This window comes from Dromaius novaehollandiae, chromosome Z, assembly GCF_036370855.1.
Source record: "Dromaius novaehollandiae isolate bDroNov1 chromosome Z, bDroNov1.hap1, whole genome shotgun sequence".
Classification (NCBI taxonomy): Eukaryota; Metazoa; Chordata; class Aves; order Casuariiformes; family Dromaiidae; genus Dromaius; species Dromaius novaehollandiae.
In genome coordinates this window covers 69,471,024-69,493,547 of record NC_088132.1, presented here as the reverse complement: position 1 = coordinate 69,493,547, position 22,524 = coordinate 69,471,024, and the positions used below count along the sequence as shown (strand labels likewise).

Genomic DNA, 22,524 nt, shown 5'->3' with positions numbered 1-22,524 from the left:
ATTTTTAGAAGAATAAAGAATCTGAAGGAATTAATACTGTAAAGCCAAGACCTGCGAGCATGGAAACAGCCTCTAGCTATTTTTCTTTTTGGCATTCTTCACAGAAAAACAAAAAACACAAGATTATATATTCCAGCACAACATATCAACAATGATAATGCCTTCTTGTGTGTAATGATGCCATTCCAGACTCTGCATAGATCAAAAAAGGCATCTAAATCCCAGCATAACAATGGTTTGCTAGTATTCCCACGTGCAACATTTATCACTGCAGCCTTAGGTTTTGGGTTCTTTTTGTATCAGGCCATTTATTCAGCATTCTATTTCCACATACCTTGGGGAAAAGTAACTGCTTCAGGATTAAATCTGTCAAAAATAGAGGAAAGAAAAAAGGGGGAAAATGGCCTCACTGACTTACACTGCAATAAGTGCTAGTCCATCTTTTTAAGGGATCTTGCATGGACTGATACTGTCCTGTGATCTGAAACAGTCTGAGATGCCAGGTAGTTCCATCTGAACACCTTTGGCTTTGAAATTCAATCCTAACTGAAGAATATAGTTAGGCTCTTGTTTCCTCCACAGCCATACTGGTATTGCGCAGTGAGGTGGCATAAACTGGAGGACTGAAATGATGCAGATAAAAAAGAAAGAAAAAAACAGAAAACTTTTTCTTTCCATGTTATATTAAATCTGATTCATTTCACTGACCCCGATCTACTGAATGATCCCAAAACAGGCAAGACAGCATAAAAGAATTAGTGGTGAATAAGGGTGGGGGAAGAAAAATACAGAAATGATTGGATGGGGCAGGTAATACCTAAAGCATATATATAAAAAAAAGTACATGGGAAAGCACCATTGGACAGGTGCATTAAAGCAAGTTTGACAGTCCCCTTTCTATACCAGAAGAGTGTTGCTGTGTGTAATATACAATACATGCAAACATATGGAGTCCTCAAGCAAGAGAAAATCCATTTTAGCACAGTTTTTCTCTTAAGCTTCTCTTCCTGTCTCTTCCTCTTCTCACTGCCATAGTACTTTTGCCTCCTAGTGGTAGAGTAGGAGCAGAAGCAGAAATGATGTATTTTTCAATTGATAATCTATTTATATGTATTTGCACTCAGCGAGCTATAGTCTCTCTGGTTTCATTCCACTCAGGGGTATAGCATTTCAAGTATTCCCACCTCTTCAAAGGACAGGACAAAGAGAAAGAGTTAATTTACCTGCTTAGAGTTGCTTTGCCACTCCTTGAAGACAGCAATTCAGGGAAAAGGTGCCATCTACCTAACTTCTATGACAGGTAGCCGCAATAGTTATCTTGTTACAGAATCATTTTGGAAAATACCTGATTTTAAGTAGAAACTTGATATTGCTGAACATTGGCATGAGCTTCTGCCTGCGATTACTACAGTCCACTATGAAAACTAACATTTCCTGTAGGGATAGGCTATGTTATCTTTGTGCCTGCAGACACGGATAGATTTCCTGAAAAATGTGCTGTTGCATTTCCATTAGGCTACCATTTCAAAGTGTTTTTAGTATTTCTGAAAGTTTGATGCAGTCATGAGGGAATTAACAGAATTCTCTCATGTCTATATGCACTCTCACATACATAGCTACAACTGGGCTATGCGCATGATATTCTTTTTCTGAAATGCTTTGTAGTTATTATTTCTGGACAGGTCCTCTGAAAGCTCCTCAATTCAATGCTGTTTCTCTTTTAAATTGTCATAATTCAACCTTTAAAATCTTATAAATATAGTAATAATATTCAACGGTTATGCTTTTTTTCTGAATATAGGGTACAGAAATATTTTCACTATTTAGATTTCTTTATACTAGAGGAAGGTAGGATTTGCAAATTCAAGAAAGGCAAAAAATGATGACAATCTCCCGACCCCAACTATGCTTGGTAAAGGACACATTTCTGTCACTAAGGAAAACCCAGCGCACTCCAGAGTGTCACAGTCATTGTGCATACCACATGTATAAATATTAAGCTCCTGGTTTTCTACGTGGATGTATGAAGTGTATTAGATCACTCCTGAGAAAGCATAGTCCACACAGCAAACATCTAAAGCTGATGAAAGGCACCTACAGTACAAAACAGTCTTACACACAAAAAACCCAGAAGTTTGCTTTTTGTGACTTGACCACAGTAGTAAACTGTTGTCCCGAATCTTAGGCAATTCTTCTCTGAATGCAAAACTTATATTCAGATATTAACCCTCATATTCCACTCTCCAGCTCATCTCGAGTACCCCGTAACCTTCCCTATATACTTGGTACCGTCACAGTGTCCCCTACTGCCAGACCCCTGGGGCTGCCCCTCGGCCTCTTCCTCACCCCTTCGCCTGCAAAGCTCACTTACGCAGTGGACTCAGACGAAGCAGCTTTTGAATTAGGCCTTTCTTGTACTGAAACCTTCAAAGTTTTTGCTGATGCTGGTGCTCCTGTGCTTGGCAAGTGTGGGTTTAGCAGCATAAGTACAGGTGGAATTGAAAGTGGTGAGGCAGCAGAAAAAGCTTGAGGCAGACAAAGTGGGAAAATTGGGCCTTTACTAGATTGCCCATAGACACCAGAAAATCCTCTGCAAAGTGCAGGGTTCACCATGGTGGTCAGCAGCCTTGACAGACACAGTTCCCAAAAGCGCAGGCCCAGTGCCTGGCCTTGATGGACTTGCAGGGCTCATCCCATAGCAGCGTCACCCCTTTCCTTCAGTGCCGCCTTCGTCAGCACCAGCAGGTACTGTGGGCTGAAAGCCCCCACCACTTGTGCCTTGCCAAGGGCTGCTGCCAGCCACCAGTGGCAGCTTAATTAGACAATCTAATGAGATAAACTGCAGGTGATGTGCATGTAACAGTGATGGCTGAATTTACTGCTGGCAACTCCCAACCTGAGAGACCAGGATGTGAAGAGGGCTCTGCTGCAGTCCTGGCAGCCATCTTGGTGAGGGACTCCAGTCAGGCAGGTGCTGGAAGCTGGGTGGGGGACAAGATGGCGGAGACTGGGGCGAGTTGGAGCAAGGAGGAGCGTTGCAGGGCTGAGGGAGCTGGGCAGTGGCAGTTTGTGGGGGAAGATGAGCTCTAGCAGCTGGGGCCTGCCCTTAGGGAGCGTGGGGCTTAGCGTGGCAGGAGGGCCCTGAGACGTAGTGGGGCAGGACTGCCTGGAGCCTGTGTGCCTGGCAGTGTGGGGTGGCCATTTTAGCAGCTGCTGTGTCAGCAATGGCATCATGTCTGAGGAGAGGAGAAGAGAGGAAGCTTGATCTGGGTGGAAGGGGAGATGGCAAGAGAGGAATCAGCTTTCTCAAGGAGAGTTTCAGTTTCCTCCCCCGTGCACCCTTGTGAAAATGATCAGGCAGGGGGTTATTCACTGGCCTGGCTTCCCCCTCAGCATCCCCCCAGCAGCTGATACCAGGAGGAGGAAGAAGTGGAAAGGCAAGAGGAACAGACAGCTTTTGCAAAAAAAAAAACCCTGACTTCCCTTTCTCCTCAACATGTCCTTCCCCCACCACCTGGGAAAAAAGCAAATGTGCAAGAACATGCAAATCCCTCACCAGCAGTTGCACAAACTCTGTGGGAGGGATGGGGGGGTCCCTGGGCTCCCCATGCTTTCACACCCAGACTTCACACCCTCCTTTCCCACCTTGTTGCACGTTAAACCCCTGCCAGCTCTTCAAGTCTCAGCTGCTTTTGGTGTTGAAAAGCAAAACAGAACCCCTTATTTCCTAAAAAGCATCCCAGCTCCAGGCAAGATCCTGCTCTCACTCTTTGCCCCTCTGCACCAGCTCAGCTGGGTGCATAGTACTTACAGCTGGTGTTTGTGTGTCTGTGGGGTCTGGGTAGCAAAGGGCCTCTGCCCTTGGAAATCTTCTCCCTAAACCTCTGAAGAAAAGATTCCAGGTCTGAACAATGTAGGCTTTGTTAATGTCATCTGGTGATTTCTTACCAAGAGCTGTCTGTTTTTTCCTTAGCATTGAGTTAAAAAGTGAAATGTTGAAAGTGGAAAAAAGTGAAAAACCTACATGTGTAGCTTAATGCCCAAGTCATATCAGAAGTGGGCAGGTTGATTTTTCTTTAAAAACTTGTTTGTTTAAAAAAAATCAAAAAATCAGATTTTCATAGTAGATTGATTGATAAATCAAGCAATCTCAGACAAAGTTAAGACTAAAATGTGTTTTAATGAAATGCAGCTGACATCATTCTGCACTTCAGGTGCTCTCAAGGAAGTACTTGTAACAAAAACTTCCTTTAAAAAAAGCTGAAAATTTGACATCTGGAACAGGGAAAAGGGAAGCTCTGGTTAAATTCTGAGTTACTAATAATCTTTCCCCATTCTGTCTCTGCACCCTTTTGTGGTGCTTCTGTGATAGTTAATATTATTTAATATAGCTGTAACTATTAATGATTTTAGAGTTTCTTCTCATGGTCTCAGATTTTAACACTTCAGTTTCCATATATGCTGTATTACATGTATTTTTATGTACTAAGACATGAAGAGGAAAAGCCAGGTTAAAAAGCTCAATGCAGTTTAAGATCATGTAAGAGAAATGTAATGTAAGATCATGTGATAGAAACTTTTGTGTGTTGTAATGATACCTTCTCAGTATATTTTGCCAAGTTGGTTTTCCCACCACACAGCTAAAGCGTGTATGTTTATATCTGTGTACCATTAACAGATTTCAGAAAATATGGTTCCTTTCTCATCCAAGTCCTGTGACTCACTGAAGAGCTGGATAAGAAGGAAAACTCTATCCTCTCCAGGACAGGATCCTCTCTGGGAGCTCCTTTTCCTCTGCTCCTGTGCTAGGAATAATGCAAGAAGGGTCCAGCAAGGGGCTGCAATGTAGAGTTCACCAAACACCGTGTTCACCTGGGTGAGACACAAATCTCTGATATCATTCTGTAATGTCTCTTTTTTGGTACTAATGTGGTACTTTCCTGTGGGGAGTATATACAAAGGTTTCTATTATATTCTTAATCATTTAATGGCAAACTTGTTAACATATGAGAACTGTGCACAGCAGGAACTAATCTTAGCAGTTTTACAACTTCAGTTACAGTAAATACAGCATTAGATATTTTTGTCTAGCTCTCTTCAAGCTTTTCCAGTTTGTTGTTCTTTGGATTGAGAAGCTTCTTGAAAAATATTGCTGATGCTAATACCTGCAGCTAATTTGTGAAGGCCAGAGATGGAAGGGTGCTGAGCCCTTTCACAGATTTTTGTCCTTCAGGTTTTTCTGCTCTTGAAGTTCATAAGTGGTATAAATCCATGTGGAGCAGTTTCTGAAAAGTAATGTGTACTATTGGCACTATGGGAACTACTTCAAAATGGGACATAGCAGTGACTCTCAGCTTTGCTTGCAGTTGGTTCTGCTTGAACTCTATCTCCTCCCCATTTAAACTGCAGGATAAAGTGCCTCCCCACAGGTAACTAGTGTGCTTAGCAAATGGGTGAAGAGAGCCTTCATGCAGGCAGTTACCACCAATCAGCTGATCAGCTATAATTTGCTAGACTGTGCAGCTAGACTACCAGTTCCCTGTTTCCTAGCCTGCTCCGTGAGTTCAGTCACTGCATAGACCCTGAGTGCTGGCTGAAAGAGCAGGATCAAGGCCAAAGCAGAGTGAAATGGGATGCTGTGACAGGATGCAGTTAGGATTCTTGCTTGTAGGGCTAAAGGTGTGTTGTAAGGAGGTAGGGAGCAGACTGGTATCCTAGCTGGTGTGTAATACAGGGTTTGCAGTAGGAGGATGTGGACATGGGATCGGGGTCTGGGTTGTGGAAGGGAAGGTGTATGACAGGAGAGTGAAACACTTCACAGCACTTCATGCCCTGCCGCTGTGTAAATGGAGTTTAGGAATCCCCCACGTAGGCTTTGTGTATTTTCTTTCCTGCTACAGACCCTTCCTACCTACTTATAAATCATCATTCATCCGTTTGCTACTCATCCTATGCACAGGTTCTGCAACTCCTAGAATAAGTCAACAGTTTAACCACTAGTTTAACTAGTGGAAAATTCACAATAGAAAAAATGAGCCTATGCTGTCTACAGTATTCAGTCACTTTGAGTAGTTGTAGTTTCTGAGAAAGTAACACTTTCACAGTGTTGATGTGGTGCATAGGGTACCATACAATTACGCTTTTAAACTGTTTCCCCAAAAGGCTAGAATTGTGTTTAATGGCCTCTGCTATTTTTCACTGTAGTTTGAAAGGGTGCATTTTCAGAGCCTGGTTTTCATAGCAAAGATGGAGTAAGAAGTTCCTTTCCTCACCCAGTTCTGCTGCTATCAAAGTTGAAGACTATTCTATAAATCATGTCACTGAAAAGATACAGATTAAAAATATTCTAGAGAGGAGAAGGAGAGAAAAGGGAAGAGGGGGGGAAAAAAAAGGACTGTGGCACTGGAGGAAGGGTACTTTTCAATCTAGATCACTTTAATGGTTGAAGTTACAGGATGGAGCAATTGTCAAAAATACAGAAAGACACTGGGTGAGAGTAACTTAATGAGAGGAATGGTTGCGTGTATAGTCCTTCGACCAGTGTTGCAGCAGAGGAGATGGAAGGTAGGAACACACCCACTGAATATAGCCTCAGATTGGTTAGCCTGATTGGTTAAAAAAAGAACCAGCAAAAAAAAAAAGAGAGTAATTTCTGTGCCACACATGTACAGAACTTTCTTATTCCCTTCTCACCTCCCAGCCAGTACCCTGACTCAAGGTCTCCCATATGATCCTTTTGTACTTTCTGTTACTTCTCTTCCTGGACTATCTGCCCAGGCACAGGTCAAACCTCAGGATTGCTTCCATGTAATAATCTCACATTTATTGAAATTTCTAGTGTGACTGACATGTTTTTGAGCATTGTCAGACATTAAATCAGTCATCTGGAAGAATATTTAATCTGGAATGCTAAAGTTTAGTTAAAAAATTCATATGATTTCTTAGTTTAGTAAAATTCCTGATATAAATAACAGTGATAATGATGTGACCTAAACAACAACAAAAAAAGCATGCACCTACAGTTCAAAACACAAAATAACTTCAGGAATATCCTCATGGAGTTCTAATCAAAGACAATAAGGCTTAAAAATGAAAATCCAATTTAATCCAAATGGCTTTAAAAAGAATGTTTCATTGAAAATTTTCCTAAGGACTTCTGCATAGGATTTACTTAATACTTTACCTCCTTTCTATGATCCAATCCCTTAGGCCTTTAAAAAAGTTTATTTTGACTACCCATGAATTATGACTCCTGGACTTTAGGTGCTTGATAGCAAATTGGTCACAAAGCCTGCTGGCTTTAAAGTGACTGGTCAACCTGTGATATAAACCCACAAAACAAAAGAAATTGATAGTTAAGTTAAATAAGAACCTGTTCATCTATGTCTCTGCCAAACACAGCAGAAAACCAGGCTCTGGTGGGTCAGTTCTCAGTCTGCTGAAAAAGTCCATTTGGCTTAATCAGTTTATTTAGAGAGTGCACGTAAACTCCATATTCTGAAGCCAAGTGCTACACCCACAATTCCTTGCAAAAGAATACTTCTTCCTTGCTCCCAGAAGCAGTTGCATTCTGTCTTTTTCCAAGATTTCCCACTCTGCTGTCCTCAGTCTGTCCTTTTTTATCCCATGCTCAGCACCTGCTACCTAGGAAACTTGAGCGATGAGTGGCTATGTGTCCGCTCACCCATTGTGAACCTGCTCTGCAGAAGGATGGTTCTCAACTTTCAGCTGTCAGACAACAGGGAACACTAATTCACACAACTCTGTATGATTGTGTGCATGTTTTTTCTTTGCAGTTATTCCTGGGTGCTTGCACAGTGCTGACCTCTAATGGGCAAACCACTCATTTTACATATAGTCTCACAAAATAATTTAGGTGGGAAGGGACCTCTGGAAGTAATCTTGTCCAACTCTCTGCTCAGAGCAGGGCTAATTTCCATCAGGTTGCTCAGGGTCTTCTCCAGTTGGGTTTTGACTATGTGCAAGGATGGAGATGCTGCAGCATCTCCAGGCGATCTGTCCCAGTATTTGAGTCAATTCACTGTATTTTTTTATATATATATATTTAACTGGAATTTCACTTTTTGCAACTTGTTTCCATTGCCTGTCATCCTGTCCATGTGCTTCTCTTGAGAAGAGTCTGGCACCATCTGCTCTATACCCTCCCACTAGATGTTTGAAGAGACCAATAATGTCCTTTGCCTTCTCTTTTCCAGGCTGAACATGCCCAGTTCTCTGTCTCTCCTCATATGTCATGCCCTAGCTCCTCACCACTCAGCACAATGCTCTGTTATTGCTCTTTTGTCTGCTCACTACCTGGCTGCTGCCTTGCCTCAGAGACAGAGAAGTTATGGCTGCTTTCTTAAATTTGATCATGCAAATTCAGTAGCTTTCCAAGTCTTCTGTTTGCAGGCACTTGAATCTGCAGGTTAACAGGAAGCATGGGAGTGAGAAGGTGTAACCTAATTCAGCAGGGTCCCTTCTCATTTTACTGTCTCCTCACAGTGGCAACAGGCCATGACAGATAAGAAGCCTCTACATATTAGCCTTTCTGATCCAAAAGCTAAAGTGTATGAGGAAAATCATATTTTCTGTATTGCTGTTGGTGGAGGATCTCATATGCAAGGTTTGTCATAGAGCAGTGGCTGAATTGAAAGGGATGATCAGTCAGTCTGGCATCCATTAAAGGATGAACTGTTGTGCAGTGTAGTGTGTTGTGTAGATCATCAGTTGCAGAGGATACATTTAGTGTGGAGGATAGGGCAGCAGCTGACAGTCGTGGGGAGAAGAGTAGCAGGAAGGAGAAAAGCACCAGTGGTAGGCTAAGGTAGGTCCATATGTTGACTGTTCATTCTTGAGGGCAAATACATTTTAGCCCTTGGCAGCTGCTCATGGAGGCTGAGGAAAAGAGATTTCATTGAAAACATACCTTATGTAAGGAAAATATTCAGATCAATGGAAGCCTAGTGGCAGAGTAACAAATGAGTTGGAGACTGAGGTCAGAAAAGGGATAGGGTGGGGCAAGTTGTAGAGACAGGAGCATTGGGGGATAGACTGCTGGGCCTGTAGACTCCAAAGAGATGATAAAGAGTGTCAAAAGGATTTGGAAAATAGCTGAAAAAATTACTAAAAGATGGAACAGGTTGTGGCTAAATTATTATTTGAGAGGCTTTGTACAGGACAGGTACATGAGAGCCAGGAGATGTGAAGTGTCTATTGAGAAGAAGAGCTGTTTGAGGTGTGTCAGCAGAAATGAAAGGGACATCCAGCCATAGCTACAAATCTGAGTTGCACAAGATGCTTTGATCCTCATTTCATTCTGTGAAAATATATGCCCAAAAGAAAGATCCAGGGGTTCAGTAAATAATTGTTAAAAACATGTTTTGCCAAATTTTAGATTGAATTTGGCAGATGTCTTAGTTCCATTTTTAAGCACATGCAATCAATTGTTCTCAAGAATTTTTCACACCTTTCAGTGAAGATTTTGCAAGTTAGGAGCCATTGTTCACAACTTAAGTACAAGAACATGATGAGGTTTTATTTTGTACACTTCTGTGTAATTTTTCTACTCTTAATTTTTTATGTACTCCAACTTTTGCTTTGAGGGATTCTGCTAGAGGCAGCTGCTATTTTTGTTCGTTTCAGATTTGTCCTGTTACAGTCCTTCTGAATATTTTATTGTTTTCTTTTTTCTTTTCAGGAAGAGGAAAAATCGTAAAGAATGAAGGTCCTAGTTCAGCAAAGGTATTGTGCTGAATGTTAAGAGCCTGAACCTGTGTCAAGTCTGTGTTTTGTGTGAGTTGCAGAGTGCAGTGGTGAAGAAGGTCAGAGTCCATTCCACCTCTCTTAAACAGGCCAAACTGTTGCCTGTTTTCAGTGTGGATGGGCTGAGCTCAGGCATGGCTGCATGTACCTAGTTCTGGCTTGTCAGTAGTTTCCTGTAATAATGTCATGGGGCTCTCAAGTTGGCGGTGGGAGCCAGTGAGTGCAACAAGGCATTGTAGGATGCCTGTGATGCCATAGCTTGGGATGTTTTGAGCATAGTGTGAGGCCACTTTGCCAAGTCAGAGGCATCCCTGGCCATTATGTATGCACACAAAGTAGGTCATGGAATGTACTCTGGACAATCCACTGCTATTCCAGTGTTGGACAAGCTTTACCATTAGAATGTTTTCCCTGATGTGTATACAGTGAGCAGAAAAGAACATCTGTCTCAAAGAAATCCAAAAATGCATTTATATTTACAGTATTTTTGAAAGTAGCCTAAAGATTAGGGAAAAATGTTTTCTCTCTCTCTGTGTTCTTCTTCTTATGCTTTGCTTTGGCTTGACACACAGAAAATTGATCTTGGCTCACAAAGACCAGCAGCAACCTAAACATTTTGTTATTGCAAGTTGTGTTTTGCATAAATCAATTTCAAAATCTGCTGTGTTCTGTTTTGCAAGACACCTGGACCTGTTTGACTTCTGTGGCTATCTGAAGTCCAGTAAGCTCAGGGGTCTCTGCAGAAAGGTAGAAGTGACTTCACACAGGGTACCTTGCAAGATTGGTCCTTTTAAGTGTGGTTAGACCTTCAGCCTTTCATATAATCAACTGTCATGGACTTGTGTTCTTGTGCAGAATCAGTAGGACTCTCCTGAGACACAAAAGTTGGCTTTAACATATTGCACTGAAAGACATAAGGGGACTTTGTGTTTTTTATTTCTGGTGAAACCAATGATGTTAAAATGTTCTGGAATGGCCTTATATCTCTCACATACACCAGCTGTTTTTTCCGATGCCAGTGATGAATTAGAGGCATTCCTGCACTTTGAAAAACAGAGTATTTCTCTTCAAAGACAAGACAACTCTTTTCTTCCATTTAGCTGTAGATAGTCATCAGAATACACACTCCAAACTGCAGGAAAACCACAGCTACCCTGAGAGTGCCCTAACCACCAGGCAAAAGGTGAATAATGGTTGGTAGTGGAACTTTCCACCTCTTTTGTTGACAGGGATTCGCTTTGCATGAAAGAAGTCAGGATTCTTCATTTCAGAGAAGGGGAAAATGTCTCTGTAGTCTAGCGATTAGGACACTCACTTAGAAGTAGGGAGATCTAATTTCCATACACTGCTCCAAAAGCTGCTTAGATGTTTTATGGCATGACCAGAGGTACCTGTTTCTCACATCTGCTTTAGTCATTGAACTTCTGTAAAAAGGCAATGCAGCAGTCCTTTCCAAATGGGCCTGCTAAATCTGATGAGATAGAGAAATGTGTGTATGTTTTGAACCTAATGAGGATTAGGCAGAAATGAGGCACAAGCCCCCTTAAACAAATGAGTCTGCATGACAAGAACTATCATGGCAAAACTGGAAGTATGTTCAAAGTTAGACAGGTGTGTGTTGGGTACCTACATCCACATCTCATGTGTGGATGTAGGCATCCAACTCCTTATGTGTCTCTAACTTCAGTCTTTCTTAGCCTTTCTAAACCAGCACACAAAATCTGAGACCATGATTTTTCACATGATGTATCTTTGATGTGCTTCTCCCTCCCCTTGCCTTTATTTCTTTTCTTGAGAGCCTAGACAATGCTTGTGAGAGGTTTACACCCATCACAGAACTATAAACACCTCCTCAATGAAGGAATGAAAATCAAGATGTTCACAGCCTCTGCCTCATTCCCAAAATGGTTAACCAAAAGGTTAGGTCTGCCTAACCTTTTCTTAAAAGTTTCCAATGACAAAGATATTACAATCTGACCAAGCAATCTGTTCTCATTCTTCACTATCCTTAAACTTTAGATTTTTTTCTAATATTTAAGCTGTGCAATTAGCATGACAATCTAAGAGATTTCCTTAGCACTGAAGCTTTCCCATCACCCCTCCTTCCTCCGTCTGTTTTCAAAGAGGAGCATGGGGAAATGGCGGGAATATTGAATATTCCTGAATATGAGCAAACTCAGGCTTTGCTGAAACAATGACCAAAGCGAACCTCTCAGTGATACACTCTTCACTGAAAGCACTGTGTACTTGTACTCTTTTCACAGTTAAGCTAAGGGGTCTCAACTCTTTAGGATCTTTAAACATTAAATTCAAAAGAATACCAAGAAATAAAGTCAAATCATGGAGCAGTACCCTCCTTTTATCTGAAGGTGCAGTTAAAGAGGAACTGTTGATATAGAACTGCATGAAAATCCTTTAGTGTTTTCCCTTTAAGCAGCATGATGGTCAGGAAAAGAAAAAATCATGATTATATCAAACTCCTGTTCAAAACCTCTAAAAAAGAGCATTTTTTATCTTGTGTATCAATGCGGCAATGAATAAAGAGTATTTTTTGTGGGACAATTATGTTTAAAACAAGTCAGGATATTGCATGTTGTCGATTCCTGACTGGATAGCTGGCCTGTATAATTCATTCAGTTTTGCCTCTTAGTAGTTATATGCATAACAATAATCAACACTCACAGAACTGTGCTTTTTCAGTATATGACGTATTGCCGAGTTCTGTCTTACTCTGTATGTGTCTTGGGGGGTATGATTCCTTTTTCAGAGCATTTTTTTTCTCCAAATAACTGTACTAACGAATGGCATAATGAATGGAATTGGATAATAATGATCCATAATCCATAATGAATCCAATCCAGTCCATAATGAATGGATTGCTACAATTTTAAAATCTAATTAAGATCATTCCAGAGCATAGGCTGCACTAGACACTGCCTCCTTAAACTCAGAAGCTTTATACTGCTCCTCATGGAGGAGTTTCCATGTAATGGGATTTTTTCAGTGCCAGCCTTCCCTGCAATACAGAGGGGAAGATAGAGAGGAAATCTTAGAAGCCAGGCAACATATTAGAAGCTGGGTTACCTGCTACTCTTCTCCCCACCACTGAGAAAGATTATAAGAACGGGGAGGCTCAATTAGCTGAATGCTGATGTAGTGCTCTTTTACACTGGGCTGGATGTAGAAACTTCTCCCCCTGGAGTGGAATTTCTCCATTCCTCATGGTTCATGGAGATGTTGGCCCAGGTCCTTGTCAAGCTTATATTTCTGGTTTATGGAGATACTGGTCCGATATAACTCATTGGAGGCTTCTGAATAGCATTGCATTGTGCCGTGTGGGCATTCCCTTAAGGCACAAAGGGTTAGGCAGCAGCTGAATAACAGCTTTGAAAACTCTACCCCAGTGATGGAGATAGATGCTGCAAGAGGCACCTTTCAGGTTCTGATTAAGTCTTGGTTGACAGAGGAAACATTCAAAATGCCCACAGTTAAATAGTACACAAAAATATCACAATACACAATCTTAATAAGCATCTCAAGAAACAAATATCCTTGTCTCTGCCCTAATGTATTTCTTCCTCATCTATGTCATCTTACATGTCTGGATCCTATCGAAAATTGAGCCTCATTCCACTTTTGACTGTATGTACTTTAGGCTCTCTTTTGAAAAATAAGCAAAAGGGGCATTTTCTTCATTAAAGAACAGATGGAGCGGGACATGACTCCCTTCCTAGTGGTTTGGAATGCATACTTGGAAGTGTCGTGTTTCAGTCCCAACTCCTAGAATTGCTGTACTATGTACAGTGCAACCACTTTTCATGAATAGGCCATCCATTAAAACAGACCACTTCTCTAAATGGCTGTATATTTTGTGCGACAGATACTCAGCCCCAAAGGGGTAATATATTTTGACCATCCTGGGAGCAGACAAAAGCTTTCCCAAGATGAATATAGAACTATAGAACTACCACACTGACCCATGAATGAGTTACTTCAGAGTACCAAGTTACGCTACAATAGGTGTTCTTCCAGAATTGCCTGTGAGGGGACTTTTTGTCTATGGTCATGTAAGGTGACTGACAGTGTTTAACACAATTTAAATGCTAAATTAAAAGTATTAATGAGGCAGTGTGAATATATTCCAAATTGAGGTACATGGAAAATATGGATTTAAGGTTATATTTGTACTTTGGATCTTGTTCTGAGATACTGAAAGGAATCAGGCATTCCTGTCCTGGAAATAAGTGAGTGAACTAGAATGAACTTTTAAAATGACCTTCCCTGCTGCTCCACATCTCATTTTTTACCTGCTGTTGTAGCTCCCTCTAAATGTTATGAATAGATGGGTCTCAGCAATCTTCTCTGCTTTTCTGGATTATCTTTAACAAGAATTTTTTTGGGGGAAATAGTAGATCCAAATAAATCAAATAGCTTCTTCAGCTGGCCAGATCTGCATCAGAAGATTTATCTGGATTCTCATGTCTCAGGAGTTCTTTTGCTTCTTACAGTAAATCTAAGAATTACCAGTTTCACTGCAAGAAGGCAGGCATATAAAATGCTATCTCTCTAGATCAGAAATCAACACAGCTTGTCTTGGCTTGAAGTCAAAAGAAAGTGCAGCCCTTTTCTTCTGCATTCATCAACTTCAATCTCACAGCTGCATCTACCACCAGCTATTAGTGTAGTTCTAGTATTTTTTTGTCTAGTGTTATCTCTAATGTTTTTGGTTTAAACTTGGCTACTTTATGATTGTTGGAAATGAAGTACTGAGCTCTCTCTTTTGGTACTCCTTTGGATCTGGGGATTCTGCAAGACCTAGCTCTGCTCCTTCCATCTCTTCCTGTACTCAGTAAAAGCAGAGTCATCTTCAGCTAGATTATGCCCAGTCTTATGCTCAGAATGTCCACTGGCCTTTCTGAAGGAGTAAAAGTGTCTTCCCAACCACTCTGACCTTTACCTTCTGTAAAACTGCCAGAAAACACGCTTTCCTATGTTACTCCTCACCACCCTCTTCAGTTGCTTCTTTTGTTTTGCTTTTGTATTTTTTCCCTGACTTCTTATACTGCTATAATATTAATTACCACACCTGCAGCAAGAAAGAATATGATTTGCTTCTTTGTGAGGCTTCTGGGTTGCTTGTGATGCAGAGATGAAAGCACTCCTTTCCACACAGTGCTATAACATTGTCAGGAAAATATAATATGAGTATGAATTCATAGTTTGCATTACTTTGAATTGTCGATCATATTTGGATTCAGAGAAAACCTGGAGCTTTAAAAAGATTTGATGAAAAAAGTGGCACTGTTAGTTGTTGCTTACTTTCAAACTGCATTTGGCAACAGCACAGATACTGTGTTCCACCTATTTGCATATTTACATACTTTTTCCAAACAAACTCTTCTGTGAAAGCAGCTAGACATTTGAATCGCGCCAGCAGAGTAACTGTGTGTTTGCCTTGCTAATTTTAAAGGAGGGTTTTGCAAATACAAAAGCTCTCTATATATTTAGGCTCCTGAATGACTAACTCTAGTTAAAATCAGGAATTTCTGCAACAACAGGAAATCAGCAGGCAACAGCACAATGAGATGCTAATTTGGCAGAGACATTGTGCCATATTCAGGTCTCAGTTATGCATGTATAACTTAAGTAACTTGAACTGAATTATTGGTGTAAGCAAGTGTACTAATTTGCTTTTGAGTACTTGATACTGCACAGTGGGAGTGTTCTTCATTACAATAGATGTAAATAGAAGTTGAACAAGAAATATTTGGTTTATATTTTAAATACACCAAGTGTTATTTATTTAAACATTTTGGTGATGCCATTTTTCAGATTCAGGAAGAATTTAATCATTGTGTAAAGCAGAGACGAATTTAGCCAAAACCCTCCAAACTTTGCGATGTACTGTTAAATGTAAACTGTATTCTGCATTCAGTCCATTTTCACGTTGTCATTTTTCATGTGCTGTTTATGATGGACAAAGTTAAACATCTCTCCTCATGAGAACTGTGGATTCTATAGCTTGGGTTCCTCTCTAAGTTTCATGAAATATCTTTCTTTTGTTGAAGCAAAACTGTCAGGTTCAAATAAAGAATACATCTTTTGCAATATTACCTACAGAGAAAGATTGCTCCATTTGGGAATATGTACCATGATAAAAGTACACAAGCTGTTCCAGGAGTTCTAAAATATTTTCCAGGACAAAGATTGCCTAGAAGGCTATTCAGATTTCACACTTTTCACCTGTAAAATCACTTGCATTGAAATTATTGATTCAGTATTAGTAAAATGCTTGTAAAAACACCTGCATATATAAAGTTTGGAATTTTAAAGAACTGTCTCTTTAAGGAAAGAAATTCTAAAGATTAGTAAAAAATACATTTAAACAGAAAATTTGCACATTAAAAGCATAAATTTTGGTTGTTTCTTTTTAGTTACAAAGTGTTTCTATATCAAAATAGGATAGTGCAACTTCCTGGAAATCTAATTAAAGGTCTTGTCTCATTCCCATTTCTCACTTTGGTTCACACTGACACATGACTACAGAATTCCTGAAGATACACAAGCAAATTTTTCTGCCTAGCCTTGAAAGAAGCCACTGTGTCTTCCTTAATTTTGAATGGTAGAATCAGTAAGGCACATACAAACCAGTTGGGCTGACATGATGAACAAACTGAAAAGTTTCTTCATACCCTCAAAAGCAGGAAGTCAGTTGCAAGAAGCTAAGTTGCATATTATTAGAGATACGTTTAAAGTTTCACGGTCACATCCACTGCAGTTTTAGTGCTAAATCTTACGCAGCCACATAATAAAAAGTAAATGAATAGAGCTCTGTACTTACCATAGTTTTGGCCTCTCTGTCTCTACAAGTCTGCTAAAGAGTATGTACTGTACTAGGGAGAGTCAAAAATGTTCTTTGTCCTTCACTGTGCACTTCCTTTTTTGAAAGTGTATGTGGTCTATCCAGCCTTCACAGGAAAAGATATCAGCAAAATCCTTGTTTTGCGTATTATCAGAGGCCTAACAGAATTTTTAACAGCATTTGTTTGGGATACGCTGCTGTACTGTGAAGGACAAATGACAGTGAATGAGCATTTGTTCATTTTATGACCTCTAAGATGATAATGAAAAATAGGTCTATGCTGATGAGAAAATCATATAGTTACATTTTCACTAATCTTTGCCTGAATTAAAAAAGCAAATGTATTTTGTTCTTGTCTTTCATACTCACAGTTCCTGAGCATTCTTGTATTCAGGCTTCACTACCAATTACATGTACCTCTCCTTCTTGCTCAGATTTTCGTGGATGTTTAAAATCTGAAGCCATTTTCTGCATCTCATAAGCTGAACTGTATTTCTGTTCGTTAACCCTTGACTGTTCAGCCCTTTATATTCAGCATGACCAGAAAGGTAGAGTTGTCCTGGTCAAGTAGGTTATTAAATTCAAGTCGTACACTGCCATCGACTTTCTATGCACAAAAAGTGAATGGCCATAAATCTCACTGAGCTGGGTCTAACGAAGAGAGCTAAAACAGAGATTCTTCAGCCAGCTGAATGAGAAGAGATAGAGGAAGGAAAGAGAGGAGTTGCATGCAGGGGGAGGGGGAACACTGATGAATTTTGGGTGTTGTCCATCTACTAAATAAAAACTCGCTTGAATTTTCATTGAGCAAGCTTGTCGATACGAAGTAGTGGGGAACAAATGCACATGATTGTAAAGTAATGGAAAATACCGCATCTATGGCACAAGCAAGACATAAACTACGTTCTGTGATGAAATCAGGATTTCCTCATAATCTCAGTACTAAAGCACTGGAAGGATTGCTGCAGGACACTGCAAGCCCCAAACCATTGGTTTTCAGTTAAACTTTGACTATTCAAATAAACTATATATCAAAATAGTAATAACAGCAAAAACCACTACAAATACCTGTAGTGGTAAATGGAAAACATATTGCCTATTTTCTAAAAAGCAGAAAAATGCTGGGGCAGCTACAGGCTTATTTGCTTAAGAACAATATTATGCAACTTTTAGAATAGATTTGAAAGAACAATTTGAAAGTGAGAATATCAGGTATATGTAGCTACGTTAACAGTAGGTTTCGTTAATGATGAATTATGTCTGAATAACTTAATATCCTTTACAAATATTTTAACTGGCATTTTAGGCAAAGGTAATGAAATTAATCTATCTAGATTTAAGCAGAGTATTTTATATAATGCCCTTTCATTAATTTTAAGTGGTGGGACTAGGGAGAGGACAAAGGCTGTCAGAATAATTTCAAGGTAGATAAGGTGCAGCTAAAGTAGTATTAGTTTAAAAGCAGAAGAGGAATTCTTGAGTTTAACTGGGATTACTAGCAGTGTTCTGCAGGCACAGGTCTTGGGATTGGTCCTGTTTGTTACTTGTGTCAGGAATCTTGGTCCAAGAGCTGGACTTGTACTAGTGTGGCGAAACTGAATGGTACTGCTAATACTGGGGAGAATCAGGTCATCACACAGAAAGGAGGAGAAGACTTTGTGTATTAGGGTGTAGGAAGCAAGTCGAACTTTAATAATAAAGCCATAACTTAAGGCTAAGAACAAGAATTTTTGCTCTGAGCCGGAGAGGCAATGAAAGAGGAATGTTATCTGAATGGATTCCTTGACTGAAAATGAATGTGAGTCACTGACATGATATGGACAAGTAAAAAGCTGATGTGATTCTAGGGCCCAGTAGACAAACGATTTTCAAGAGGTACAGGGAAAGCATTTGTACAGAGCACTGAAGAGAGCTCATTTAGACTATTGTGCATAGTTCTAGTCAATTATGTTGAGTGAGCATGAAATTAAACTGAACTGCTGGAGGTGAAATCTCCTAGGACAGGCAGGGAAAGGACTTGCTGGCTTCTTAAAGGACACTGAAAGAACTTGATTTATCTAGCTTGAGAAAGTGCAGATGAAAAGAGATATGATGAGGACTCTAAGTATCAAGGAATAATGATTATTTATACTAAAAATTAAAGGATTGAAATCAAATGGGTGTAAATAGGTTGAGAGGATATTTAAAGTGGGCATTAGAAAAAAATTTAGCTTACTTAGGGGAGTGAAGTTCAAAAATGACCTTCCAAAGAGCATAGAAGAGGCAAGAGACCAATAAGGTTGGAGGATACTATATGAACAATTTATGAAAGAGATTATGAAAGAGATATGAAAGATTAGGAACAAAATCTGTCAGATGTGGGATACTAACTGTATTGGAAAGCCACCTGGGTACTTGGTCAGCATGCCTTAGTCACACTGAGGGTTATATCTAGTGCTATGGTAGGTTTCCCTGGGCTATTCCTCCCACACCACTTTCCCCCCCCCCCCCCCCCCCCCCAGAAATATGCATGTGCAGCTATTGTGGATTTGCTCTGTCTGTTAGGCATTTCCTGATATCTGGTAGCTCTGCTCTTGATGAAGGCTGCTGCTGCTCCCACACTGTAGTAGCATCAGATCTTCCACCAAGAACAGCTTTATTCCAGGTGCACAGTGCAGTTAAAGCATATGTGCATTAGGTCTGGTGCTTTCTGAAATGCCCCAGGATGACTGCAGGTGTCACGCACGCAAGTGCTCTGTTCATCTAGGAAATCCCATCTTTACACTTGGGAACACTAAATAAGCGTTTTTCCCTTTCTGTGGTTGGAAGGCAACTGTTCATGGTGGCAGGAACCAGACCTTTTTCAGTCTGCCTCTGTAGCACAGGGTATGATTCACTTTCTTCAGTCATCAGTACTATTTCACTTTTCAAATGGTCTCTTACCATAGGGGCCTTGGGAACTTCTGCTCTCCTGCTTTCTTTTGTGGCATTTGATGTTTTGGTAAGAGTTTTCAGACTCACTTGTGGTGGGCAGGAGGCAGGGAATGAAGGTTCCAGGAGACTCTTCCAGACACGGACTACATGTATGCAAGGGACTGATCTCATTGATCTGGTGGCTTCTACCTTTCCTGTTTTTCCACATTCCTCAGCCCTATATATGTTAGTTCCTAACTTTTAAAAATAAATGTTTTCTTGTGTCTTGCTTCCATGTGGATCTTCTGGTGTCTAGTAGAATAGCTTAGTTCACAGTATTGCCTTTTCTTAAATAGGGACATTGATTTCCTTCTGTCTAGTTAACCTAGCTGCCTTTTTTCATGAGACTTCTAGGAACTTTGTATCTTTGAGAGCTATGCTTCCTCCCTACCCACAACCAAATTTTCTTGCAATTGACCATCAAGTTAAAAAGTTATTGAGGCAGACTGACAAACAGGTGGAATGACAGTACAATCACCTCAGCCTTGTTTTCTTTGGAAGTTTTGCTAAAAATATAGTAATAGAACTCCTGTATCCCTTTGTGATATACCTCTGATTTCAAATAAAAATCTCTAATACATTGACTTATACAAGATACAATATCATACTTTTCAGCAAACCTTCTAAGGCGGAGGAGGAGAAGGAGTAACAACTCTAGTAAGGCTGAATGTCTTTAAAAATATCAGTGATTTGGGGTCTGAATTAGGCAAAAGACATGTGGGGGTGGAAATAAATCCACAAGGGCCATTTATGAAGAGCAGTGACTCTCCCAGATTTTTTACTAATCATATATCATCAGTCAGCTGAAGTTACTGTATATTTTTCTGATATTTACACTGGATTTCTTGTAAATGGGTTTGAAAACACCTACCACAAAGAACTATGAGAAAATCTTTGACAAGGGAGCTCCATTATGCTAGTGCTGATAATTTATGTTCTAATGACAGCAGCAGGCAAATAAAAGAAGGAACACACCCACTGCAACAGTTCGCCTCCATTAAAATGTTTATTGATACATTACTCTGTTTTGATTAGTGATGATTTAAGCTGCGGATGCTTGTAAATCATGGTGTTCCATTGCTTTTGGATAGCTAGCTGGCCAGCAGGAACTTTGATTTGTAAAATTGGCTTGGAATTCATTATTGTTTTCTAAAAAAGAAGAAAGAATAGTGAAGAAGTGATAGCATATAGTTACTGCAACATAATCAGATATTTGCATATGTTACTCAACATTTTAAGGGAATTAGTACTCTTGTGGCTTGCCAGGTACATGATTCCATTGTCTCTTAAGTATGGTTGTAACATAAACTGACTCTTATGAAGAATTAATTAAAACACATGTGACTTTCAGAAGCCTTGAGTATGTAAGATTTCCACTGGCTTCAGTTGGAAGAAAGAGTGCTCAACATGTCTGATATTTCAGGAGCCAAAGTTAGTTGTTTTTTTTTCTTTTTTTTTTTTTTTTAAAAGAGCTTTTACTATGCCACACAGGCACTGCATCAGTCAAAGGCTAATTTGATATCACGTTTCTAATAGGAGGCAGAGGCCTGGGGAAGGATGTACAGGAACAGGGAAACAGACAGAAATACTTTCCCAGACTACTCCCCTATACCCCCAAAATTGACAGTTTAGAGTCTTCCTGAGCTAGCTCATTATCTGCATGTTTGAGAGCCTTGCATTAATTTGTCCTGAGTTTTTTAAAATGCATATTTACTTTTGTTATGTGCACTGTGTGAAGGACCATTCTTCAGTTTGTTTTGCATATGCCACTGCTAGTTTTATTTAATGTCCCCAGTTCTTATATTTGTCTTCCTCATGCCACTCATGATTTTACAGCTCTGTATCATATTATTTCCTCAGTTTCCTTTCTTCCAACTCCTGAAATAAATTATGGAAAGAGTAGCTTTGACAGCCTAGAGAGGAGGTGCTGTTGAAAGCAGTGTGTAATTCTCTGATGTAGGGCTAGTTGGTTCCCTGAATGCTAGCATGTGCTACTGGCCAAGCTTTCTTCAGAATGCTTCACAAGTAGAGGATTGGACATAGTTGAACTCTACTGAAGATGAGCTGGCACAGAAGAAATCTTCTGATAAATATCTTTGGCCCAGGTGGAGGTCATTTTGCATAGCTTACCATCAGGATGTTTCAATGATGACATGCACAAGATCCTTTCCCTATCTTGCCACCTCTTTTCCTGTTGTGGCCTTGCAGGGGAAAAGGAAGTTATGGTAACCCATCAAGCCTAAAACCCGAACACTTCCTCCTGGGCCTGAAAGCTTTTACTCTCACATCCATGGGGCACACAAGCTTCTTGTGCTCAGCAGGTGAAGAAAATTGAGACCACTTTGTCATGTTACAGACTAGAGCATCAGTCCTCAGAATACTTCTTGTTTTTTGCTTTGCTTTGGAGTGTTATTTTAAAAATAAAAATTGTCAAAACCTTGTTGCTAAACATTTTCTAAAACCCCAGTTTTCTTCCAACATAAAAGGTTCAAAATGGCTGTAACAGTAGCTCTGGTGGATCTAAATGTACTTACCAAATATGAAAGTTCAAATTCCCAAACTGTCGTTTATATCATGAGTGGAAAATGTGTCTCTTCCCTTTCCCTAAGACATAAATGTTCTGATGGAGAGTCTGACTGGAGGTGTTATCTGGATTTCAAGGGTCAGGTTTTTAGTCTGTTCTTATCCAGAACTTCATTTTACTCCCAGAGTTCTGTGTATAATGTTACTCATCAAGACATTCAAATACAGATATAGCCATTCACAAATTGGAGCAACAAGGTGTCTGTTTTTAAAAACTATCTCAAGTCACAGATTTAAATGAAACATGTAATCAGGCTTATCCATGTCACATCTTCAATATTGTCACTGGAATGCCCCAAATGTTGGCTGACCATTTATTCTAAACAGCAATAATACATTAGTACCTAAATGGGGCTGCTTAC

General features: G+C 40.0%; 1 protein-coding gene across 2 annotated transcripts in view; it reads right to left on the bottom strand.

The window, feature by feature from the left end:
- The window catches only part of LOC135323489 (FYN-binding protein 1-like), a 73,226-nt gene extending 56,543 nt beyond the window's left edge, over window positions 1-16,683 (bottom strand). For both annotated transcript variants that reach the window (XM_064501442.1, XM_064501446.1), the window contains exon 1: window positions 16,607-16,683. In XM_064501442.1, coding sequence (XP_064357512.1) covers window positions 16,607-16,609 — 3 coding nt within the window. In that variant the 5' untranslated portion in view covers window positions 16,610-16,683. The remainder of the gene's footprint in view (window positions 1-16,606) is intronic.
- Between the last annotated feature and the right edge of the window lie 5,841 nt (window positions 16,684-22,524).